Source organism: Calidris pugnax, unplaced genomic scaffold (genome assembly GCF_001431845.1).
Source record: "Calidris pugnax isolate Ruff unplaced genomic scaffold, ASM143184v1 scaffold20, whole genome shotgun sequence".
NCBI classification, from domain to species: Eukaryota; Metazoa; Chordata; class Aves; order Charadriiformes; family Scolopacidae; genus Calidris; species Calidris pugnax.
In genome coordinates this window covers 31,074,258-31,084,856 of record NW_015094510.1, presented here as the reverse complement: position 1 = coordinate 31,084,856, position 10,599 = coordinate 31,074,258, and the positions used below count along the sequence as shown (strand labels likewise).

General features: G+C 39.2%; 1 protein-coding gene across 2 annotated transcripts in view; it reads left to right on the top strand.

Moving 5' to 3' along the window:
• The window catches only part of BIRC2 (baculoviral IAP repeat containing 2), a 10,633-nt gene extending 181 nt beyond the window's left edge, over positions 1 to 10,452 (top strand). Inside the window, exons 2-9 of one of the 2 annotated variants that reach the window (XM_014965989.1) lie at positions 1,747 to 3,819; positions 3,927 to 4,026; positions 5,244 to 5,322; positions 5,910 to 5,958; positions 6,969 to 7,211; positions 8,112 to 8,366; positions 8,821 to 8,862; positions 9,686 to 10,452. In XM_014965989.1, coding sequence (XP_014821475.1) covers positions 2,946 to 3,819; positions 3,927 to 4,026; positions 5,244 to 5,322; positions 5,910 to 5,958; positions 6,969 to 7,211; positions 8,112 to 8,366; positions 8,821 to 8,862; positions 9,686 to 9,879 — 1,836 coding nt within the window. In that variant the 5' untranslated portion in view covers positions 1,747 to 2,945 and the 3' untranslated portion in view covers positions 9,880 to 10,452. Of the gene's footprint in view, positions 1 to 1,746; positions 3,820 to 3,926; positions 4,027 to 5,243; positions 5,323 to 5,909; positions 5,959 to 6,968; positions 7,212 to 8,111; positions 8,367 to 8,529; positions 8,572 to 8,820; positions 8,863 to 9,685 lie in introns of both variants that reach the window. The other variant, XM_014965988.1, reaches the window with a different exon arrangement.
• The last annotated feature ends 147 nt before the right edge of the window (positions 10,453 to 10,599 follow it).

Sequence of the window (10,599 nt, the reverse complement as noted above, 5' to 3'; positions counted from 1 at the left end):
CGTGTCAGGGCAGGCCGGGGGCAGGGGAGACCCGGGGCGGGCTGAGGTGCCTGCTTTGCCCCGCCCTGGGCCGTGGTCTCCGGCGCTGGAGGGGAGCCAGGCAGCCCTGCGGGATGGCCGCTCGGGGAGCGGGGCTTGGGGCCGGCCCGGGAGGGCTCCCAGCAGGCCGGGGCGGTGGGGTGAGGGTGGAGGAGCGGCCGTCGAGGCCCTACGGTGTCGGGGGGCGACGGCGGGGGCTGTCCCGGGTTGTGCGACCGAGCACGGGAGCCGGTGGGGAGATTTTGGTGCCCCAGGTCTGTAAACGTAGCGAAGGGTGCTCCGGCGGTAAACTAGTTTGGCTTGGGTCATAACATAAGAGCAAAAAAATATTAAATTGAGTTTTGAGGCTGTTGTCCTTTAAATATTGCTGCTCTGGACTTAAATAACTTCTTAGTGTCGCTGGAGGATAATACAAGAAAAAACCCCATGAGATTCAGAGCAGTTGGGTGACTCTGGAAATCAAGGAATACTCAGGGCTCTAGTGGAGGGTAATGTTATAAGAGGAATGTTTGGCAGAAAATGACCACAGGATCTCAGGTTTAAGTGCTCCTAAATGTTTTAGGATTATAGGGGCCTCAGTTTGCTCTGATATTTCTAGCATTTACTCTGAGGTTTCTCCAGTGTGGAAAGTGGCTTAACTTCTTCAACTAGCATCATTTGTGTATAGAATCGTAGAATTGTCTAGGTTGGAAGAGACCTTAAAGATCATCTAGTCCAACCATCAACCTAACTCTGACAAAAAAAATAAATAAGAAATAAGCAATAAAAAAATCACTAAACCATATTCCTGAGGACCATGTCAACCTGTCTTCGGAACACCTCCAGGGATGGTGCCTCAACCACTGCCCTGGACAGCCTATTCCAATGCTGGATAACCCTGTCCGTGAAGAAATTTTTCCTAAATATGAATTATGTGTATGTTGTTAGCTTAGTCCCACCATCAGTGTTAAAAGAGTGGATTGGTGAAAGGCATTCAACTCACATCCTCAGTGATTAAGTGGTAGTAGCAATAGTGGAACTATATTAAGAACAAATCTAATAAGAGATATTGAGATGTGTAGGAAATCCTCTGCTGTTTTCCAGTAGGTGATTTTTCTAGGGCTGGGTCATCATGCCAAATTTATCTGTTTTGAGTCTTTCCTGGAACAACTTTTCAGGAAACTGTTATTGTAAAAGAGACTGCTGTATATGTGATTATGAATTAATAGAAAATTGTATATTTAAAAACTTTGGAACTTTGTCTTTGCTCTTGCCTGAATTTTTTGGTGTTCAGTTTTGCTGATGTCCTGTGCTTCAAGTATTATTAAATTTACCTAAATAAGAAATTCCAGTACTCTTAAATTAAGTCAGTACAATAAAACTGGACCTTCATTGTTTGAGAATCTGCATGCTTAAACCAATTTAAATGGATGCAACTTCTTTAGCACAGTATCTTACCTTTAGTTATACAGCTTGTGATCGAGCAGCCTGATTCATCCATTTGCCAAAAAAGTTCTGCTTTTGTCAGTAACAGGGAAATTACATGTATTAAACCCACTCCATATGACAGTGTGTAAAGTTGACTCCCTGAAACTTTCTCACTAACATTACAAAAAAGCTTATGCTGAGACTTTAGTGTTTTAATTTGTATAGTTTTTTGTTTGAATAGACATTACATGCACCTCATATTGTATATTTTTGAAACACTCCTCTCTTTCTTCCTTGCAGGTTTTGTTCCACCCGAAAGAATTAAATGATTGAAACTATAGATAGTTAACAATTTCTTCTTGCGCACAGTGTGTATCAACATGGAGGCGTAGGCACCTTAGAAGGGACTTCAGTCTGAACTCTGGGAGGTAGTTCTGTGCACAAATAAAGAAACTAAGGCTTCAAATTTTTTTTTTTTTAATCTGAGGATTCTGTTTGCTTCTGTATGCCATAAAAATGGCATACAGAAGAAACTTAATTCAACCGTATAAAGCATTAGAATGTCCCGACACAAGGCAATTGATTTGTGCTAAATTTGATAACTCTATACGTGTAACTAAGGCACCAGGTTAAAACTGAAATGCTGTGTTCAATCTGCGCAGACAATGTTATAGACAGAAAAGCCTGGGACTATTCCAGGCTTGTTAATTAAGGCAGTTCATCCTTCTCAGAGACAGTGTATAGGATTTGTTTATCTCGTAGCTGAATATTCGATGTATGTGAAGTTGAGTATGTACTAACTTCTGTAGTCTTAACCATTATTACAACAATATGCACAAGTTGAGGGCTTTTTTGGAAGTCTAGTATACCAGTGAGTTCAAGGGCTTTTTTTTTTTTGTGCCTTTTGAGCTTGATAAACCATTATTTTCAGCCTCCTAAAGAGGTTTAGAAACTAAAAGCTTTACATGTGTATAAGCTGTGTATTTATCAGCTGTCTAGGTTGAAATAGTTCTTAAATCACTTAATGGATGTTCTGGTCAAAAACGACGTTGTTGTAGTTGCCCCCCCATTTTAGTTTCTTTATTGACAAAGGATTTTGATAAACCCTTTTGAGGTCTTTCCTCTCTGGATATCACCTTCACGAGCCTGAAAAGCTGGTGCTGCTCTCCCAGATATACTGCACAAGGAAAGCATGTGATGCCTGTATGATTCAAGGGAAAGTCCTTTTTGACATGCATTCTTCAGTTGTCAAAATGGGCCGGAGCAGCTTTTGCACAGAAAGCAGTTGTGTAAACTAAAGTGTAAGAACTTCCCAAATTTTAAAAGCTGTTAATCATGAGGCTAATTCTGTTCGCATACGCATTCAAAGTTGCACATTGAAGCATTTAATTTTCAGGTTCTTACTTTTGTACAGGCAGGGGTTATTCCAAAATTGCCTTTAATGCACACAACTACCTCCCAGAGGAAGACTTGTCCCATTTTTCCAAAAATAGTCCATTATGAACATAATGGAAAATAGCCCTTTCTTGGCTAGCATCGCGAAGCAGAGCGCTTTCTGTGGCGAACTGAAGTATGACTTGTCCTGTGAACTCTACAGAATGTCGACGTTCTCTACTTTCCCCGTTAACGTGCCGGTGTCGGAACGAAGTCTTGCTCGGGCTGGGTTTTATTACACTGGTGTGCAAGATAAAGTTAAGTGCTTCAGTTGTGGCTTAACGTTGGACAACTGGCAGCCAGGAGATAACGCTATGGAAAAACACAAACAGCTGTATCCTGGCTGCAGTTTTGTTCAAAACATGCTTTCACTTAACAACCTCGGACTCTCCTCTCGTTCTGCCTTTTCGCCTCTGGTTGCAAACAGTCTCTCCCCATCTCTACATTCCATAACGCTTTCTCCAAGTTCAGAACAAGTTGGATATTTCAGTGGCTCTTTTTCCAGTTTTCCTCAAGACCCAATAACTACCAGGGCAGTTGAAGACCTTTCATTGTTGAGACCTAAACTTCACAATCCTTCTATGAGTACAGAAGATGCTAGACTACGCACTTTTCACTCATGGCCCCTGACGTTTCTCTCGCCCACCGATCTGGCAAAGGCTGGACTTTATTACCTGGGGACAGCAGACAAAGTTGCTTGTTTCACCTGTGGTGGGCAGCTGAGTAACTGGGAACCCAAAGATAATGCTATGTCGGAGCACCGGAGACACTTTCCTAACTGCCCTTTTGTGGAAAACCTTACCCGAGAACAGACAAGTTTCAATGTTTCAAACGTGAGCATGCAAACCCATGAAGCACGTGTTAAAACATTCATAAATTGGCCAACTAGAATTCCTGTTCAGCCTGAACAGCTTGCGGATGCTGGCTTTTACTACGTAGGTAAGAAAAACTCAGGTCTTCTGTTTTATTCATATTGCTGTGTCAGCATTTACCTTAAAGCGAATTGTGTGAATGTTTGCTAGATATTTTGCCTGTCTTTTTTAAAGGCCGCAACGATGACGTTAAGTGTTTTTGCTGTGATGGTGGGTTAAGGTGCTGGGAGTCTGGAGATGATCCATGGATTGAGCATGCAAAGTGGTTTCCAAGGTAACTTGCAAAATCTTTATCATAACTTGTTCACATCCTTAAATACTTCTAATTTTGGCAGATATGTACTGCACTCGATAGTTTTGTTTAACTTCACTGTATGATGTACGAATTCACTCTTTCATTTGGATATATTTCACATACATCTGTTTACAAGCTCTGAAGTGCTAAGGTAGCCATAATTAAAGCATTTATTCATTAGGCATGATATTTAATGCTTTCCACTTCATAACTAAATGCTGTTTGCATCCCCAAATCACTATGACCAAGTGAGGCTGCATTGTGAATGAGCATACTTGTCTAAGAGAAGCAGTCAGAAAGCAGACTGAAGAGAGCAAAAGCTGCTGAGAGATGAAGTAGAAGGAATATCTGACTCCCTTGGTTTAGTTCTGTGCCCATGCCCCTCTTGAATCAGTTTTTCAGCTCATGCAGTTTGCTTTCTTAGGTGTGGAAAGGCTTGTGAAGAAGGTTTCGGTGGCTGTTTAATATGTCTTCATTGGAAAAATGACAGAAATAACTTCTTAATGTCCCCCATAATTAACTGGCAATTGCATGCCTAATTGCTATCTGTGCCTATGGAAATCTCCACCTACATTAATGACAGAAATAACTGCACTTAATTTCAGGAAAGCTAATAATAATTCTTCAGATTGTAGATCTCCAACTAGTCTTTCATGGGCAATTTGCCAGCTACTGTTGGACCACACGATGCACATACTGTTAAATGACACCTCTATTTCCTTCTGCATTACGCTTGTCAGTAAATGTGCTTAAGAGATACAACTGCATTCGTGAAGCAGATCTGGCTTTGATAGTGGTGTTAAATTTTCTTCTTTTGAATGACTGAGTAGGAGATGGGAATGGTGAGATGGGAGATATAAAGAGTTCATCACTGCACTTTGTGATGACGCTGACATGATATCATTTCTCATGACATTGGAAGTGGTAGCAGAATGTAAATCTGCTCATTTATATCCATAGGCCTGCTGCCCACTGAACATCATGGAAAAGCTTTATCAAAGGGCCACCAGACACTAGGCTGTATCACACTTCCAATTAAGAGAACTCTTTCCCTTCTGAAGGAAGGGAAACTTTTGTTTAAAGGGAAACTTTAAAGTACTTTAATGTTGTGTTACTGTAAACTGTGTCATTCATCTGTATTTTTTTCCTTTGGCAAGTAGCAAGTATAATTTAGTACACTTTTGTCAATGTTTCAGGTGTGAGTATCTGCTTCGTGTAAAAGGAGGAGAGTTTGTAAGTCAAATTCAGGCCAGGTTCCCCCATCTTCTTGAACAGGTAAACTTTACAGTTTGGTAACTTTGCTTTTCCCTTGTTGAAGAACGCAATGTTGTTTTGGGAATTTGGTCCATCCTTCTACCTCATTTCTGCATATATTTCTACTATGTTTCTAAGATGATAAAGGCTCTTCATGAGCACAAAAATGAAGCCAGTGCTGAGCCCTGGCTAATGGACTTGGACTAGTAGAGTTTAACCTATAGGGGTTACTTATGGAAGGGTGTTAGAGGGCAGTGAGCTCCTTTGTATCGGAAGAGGGAAATTCTGCTTATATAAGTTTCAGTGAGTAATGCAGATCAGTAATTGTTATTTCAGAAATCAGTCACGGGCAGCCTGAATTATTTTTATCAGTGATGCTTCTGGCAAGAGTAAGCCAAACTTCTCTGCATGGAATTGGTCAGCACTAACTTTATATTGACTGCATAGTTGCACAAATTTGTGGATTTGTGCAAAGTACACATGTGAAGTACCTAACAGGTACCATTCAGGTAAAAAGTGTAGCACGGTTGATGAGGGAAGGATGTGTTAAAGGTATGTTGGGGAAAAGCAACACTTTGATACTAATGTAGTTCTGTTGTGTTTCCCAGCTCTTGTCAACCTCTGATACACCTGTAGATGAAAACATGGATCCTCCAAGTATGTATATTAAAGCATGTTTTTAAACTTCCTCAGCATTTTTTTAACTTAATGATTGACTATCCAAAGCTAACTTGCTTAACAATTCTTAGATTTTGTTGGAAGCAACAGGATTATAAGGATTTTCTAAGTAATGGTAAAAGTTAGGTAGCTTCAATGTTATATGGACAAACTTGAAGGAAGCACCTTTAAGAGATCTTGTCTTTCATTTTCCTTATTTTCATATTAAGACTTTTGGTTTTGAATGCTTGGCATTTGCTGTATTTGTGGGGTTTAGTTTCATGGTTGGGTTAAACAGAACAAGCCAACTTGGCATTTGTTACACTGACCTATGGTATTGAACTTGGGAGAAGAGTTGCTAGAGAGTGTTAGGACTGTGCAGCTATAAAACTCCATTTTTAGGCACGCAGTTAGGTAAATGCTCTGAGTTGAGCAGCAGTGGTCAAGGAGAGGGTGGGACAAGCTGATAAAGTGAAGTCTTTCTGAGCTGGACTGTAGTTATGGTGGAAATAAACTCCTCCCAGAGGGCGAGTGGGTTATCCCTGCTGGTTGAGGACAATGAATCAGAATCCCACATGCCTGGTGCTTAGTAAGTTGAATGGAAAATACCCATCAAGAGCAGGAAAAGAGCAGTGGGTTGTACTGTAAACTCTGAATTTTGATCTCCTTCCTCCCCTGTCTCCCTGACTTTTTTCAAGGCTGAAGTTATAAATGACTAAATATAAAAAAAGCTGCAAAGACACAATGGAATCCTCTGTGGCTTCTCTGGATTGTCCTAGATTTTTGTAAAGGCCTCACATGGATTGAAATTTATCATGAATTCAATCCAGCTGAATCTAAGTAACTGGCTTCCAATTTTTTTGAAACTAACTACTTAAAAAAAGAAAAGTCTGTTTAACCACTGAAACTTTTTAATGTGTGCATGAGTGTAGGTCATGTTGATGTGACTTCTCGGTTGTATAGATATTTTATTCTTTAAACTATACACGGTGATTTTCTTCTTTGATTAGTTATTCATTTTGAACCTGGAGAGAGTCATTCAGAAGATGCAATCATGATGAATACACCTGTTGTTAAAGCTGCCTTGGAGATGGGATTCGGTAGAAAGCTGATAAAGCAAACAGTGCAAAGTAAAATCTTGGCCACTGGAGAAAACTACAAGACTGTTAATGATCTTGTGTGTGATCTGCTCGCTGCTGAAGATGAAAAGAGGGAAGAAGAGAAGGAGAGACAATTGGAAGAAGTGGCATCAGGTACGCATAAGGCACGAATAAAAGTGAAAGGAGAAGTGGTTTCTATTATGTATGGTTTTTATTATTGTTTTTTATTCACTAAGTGATTTAGTTTAATTGCTCTTAGGATCAGCTTATGTAAAAGCATTGTCAGGGTCTCTGTATGGAACTAGCAGTCTGGAAATTCTTTCATTCCCTTTTAGGAGGATGGTGCCAAGGGTTCAGAATCATCTGATTCTCTCCATAGGAGCAAAGCCATATATTTTTTTGTGTGTTGTGTGTGTGCGCCTTTATATTGATCTTAATAAAATAAATGGAACCAAAATACTTTACTTGAGACACTCTAACTTTTTTTTCCAAATATGCCTGTTCTTGAATGGGTGAGTCACCATATCTACCTCCTAAAAGAGGCCATAAACTTTAATGTTGTTTGTGATAGAGTATTTTAAAAAACCCTGAACTCCCGAGTCTGTGCTGTACTTCTGTTTATCTCGTGCATGATTGTGTTGGACGCCTCTTAGAATAGCTTGATTCTATCTACATCTCAGACACCATTTTGACTGCTACTGACTAAAGTTAACCTGTTGGTTGTTGGTGAATTAGCGTTGGTATTATGCAGAGGTGGTGTTTTTTCTTTGCAATTTTGCAGAGAATGTAAGTCTTGTACATATGAAGTTAGACAAGAGCCTCTCAGATACCTTAACCTGGAGTTGGGAGCAGGAGGTTTCATTGGTGAAAAGGCTTTGGCTCAGAAGCTGCTTTATGTGGCTTTCTTAAGTTTGTTCTTTATCTGAATACCACTAAGACTTACTGAGGTCTCTATTAACGATGTGTAGTAGGTGAACATTTCAAATAGAGTTTAAAGAATGCAACTTGGAGTAACGTATTCCTAACACACATCCAATCCCCTTTTCATTCCAGATGATTTGTCCTTAATCCGGAAGAATCGAATGGCTTTATTCCAGCGTCTAACATGTGTACTTCCAATCCTGGGGAGTTTACTATCAGCTAAAGTTATAACGGAACTTGAGCATGATGTAATTAAGCAAAAGACTCAGACACCACTGCAAGCAAGGGAACTGATAGATACCGTCCTAGTGAAAGGGAATGAAGCAGCCAGCATATTCAGAAACTGTCTACGAGATTGTGACCCTGTACTGTACAAAGATTTATTTGGTATGTCTGGTTTTTGTGTGTGTTTTTTTTTTTTTTTTAAAGGATGTAAGTTTATAAGAGTCTAACCAGTGCTGCCATAGCAACCTAAAGATAAAAAAAATATTCAGATGCTGTTTGAATATAGATTAGTCAAATAATTAGGATTTTTTTTCTCTTATTTTAGTGGAGAAGAACATGAAATATGTTCCCACAGAAGATGTTTCAGGTACCTTAAACTCTACTTTCTTACCTTAAATGTTATTGTGGGATAAACAGCTAACATCATAAAAAAGAAAATTACTTTGGTTAAGAAAGAAGTTTTAGGCTTTGTGTTTTTTTTTTTTTTTTTTAAAGGATGTAAGTTTATAAGAGTCTAACCAGTGCTGCCATAGCAACCTAAAGATAAAAAAAATATTCAGATGCTGTTTGAATATAGATTAGTCAAATAATTAGGATTTTTTTTCTCTTATTTTAGTGGAGAAGAACATGAAATATGTTCCCACAGAAGATGTTTCAGGTACCTTAAACTCTACTTTCTTACCTTAAATGTTATTGTGGGATAAACAGCTAACATCATAAAAAAGAAAATTACTTTGGTTAAGAAAGAAGTTTTAGGCTTTATGTTCTCCCTAATTCTGCTTTGGTAAAATGGATTTACCAGAAAAAGTTAAGTTCATGCTCAAACTTGCAAGCAAGTCTATCTGCTCTAAGCTATGTCCTGTGCCTTACATGTGCTTATGCACCACAGGAGGTAGAGCTTTCTGGAGCCTGACAATTCGGGCACATGCTGGACTTGATCTCATTCAGGCATTCAGTAAAGACTAGACAGTGAATAGTAGGTTAGCATCTCACAGCAGGTGTCATCAGCTCTACTTCTTCAGAGTGGGTTAGGGGTGTCCTAAGATCTAGCTTGACCAACAGTTGGGTAGATAAAAACTTGTCAGACGTGGGATTGAGTTTGCTCTGGTTCTTAGTCCTGTAGTTTAAGACTGCAGAAAAGCATACAAGCCTGAATATAGCTCACTTCCATGGCTCAGGCTGTGCTCTGTGCATTTAACAGCCAAGCAAGAAAAGTATAGCATTTGTGAAAATGTAAACATTGGTTGTTCTCAAGAACCACAGTTGGCCTCCAACCCCTGGGCCGTTTGTTGTCTTGTGGAAGTGAAAAGCACAGACTAGTTCTTGCATGCCACTTTCTGACCTCTGGAAAATGTACTTATTTTTTCATTGCCATCTATATTTAGTGAATACAGATAGGGAAATAAAGGGTGAAATGGAACAGAGCTGTACTCTAATGACAATGCACATATATTCAGGCTTCTTAAATATTTTTTTTCCAGGTTTACCTATGGAAGAACAATTAAGAAGATTGCAAGAGGAAAGAACATGTAAAGTTTGCATGGACAGAGAAGTTTCTATTGTTTTTATTCCATGTGGCCACTTAGTGGTATGCAAGGAATGTGCTCCGTCCCTTAGAAAATGCCCTATTTGCAGGGGGACAATAAAGGGTACAGTTCGTACATTTCTTTCGTAAGGAGGGAAACTTGCACAACGTCTTTGTTCCTGTCATCTTCCAACTGCTGAAGTTTAAGCCAGCAGTGTCTTAAGAATGGAAAATTGGTACAGAAGATGATTAATCAGTTACTTAACACAGTTATGTAATAGTAAACTGTACCAACATTATGAATATATGAAGCCTTCCTTGCAAAGACTCTTCTGGTCATCAGACTAGCTCAATACTAAGGTGAGGTTTTTGTAGCTTTCTATTCTGAGTAAGGAAGGCTGTTTTACTGGTATGCTCTTGTGTCACTTGGAATAAAAAACCTTTCTGGTTGAGTTCCTAAAATGGAGCCTGACATAACTCTTCTCATGAGTTTCCTCCATGTGGATGTGAGAAAATACATTGATTGCTGTTTATTAATAATTAAAATGAACTAACCTCAGCTACTGCTCTAGTTCTGTTTTGGCTTTTTGTGGATTGAGGAGAAAAGGGACTAACTGTTGAGCAGGACTTTTTTTTATGTTTTGGTCATGCTTATATACTTGTGTAATGTGTGTTAAATATAGTTTATATGAAGACTGAATTAAAATATTTCTACTTCTCAAATGAGTGCTTGTTTACTCTGTTCTCATTGTTGGCTTTTCTCTGTAGATTGCATTGACTAGAATGCTTTTTCCAGACAATAGTTTGGGGTTCATTGTTTGCCCACAAAAGTACAATAGAACTTAATTTTGTGTGTCTTATGTTAATTTT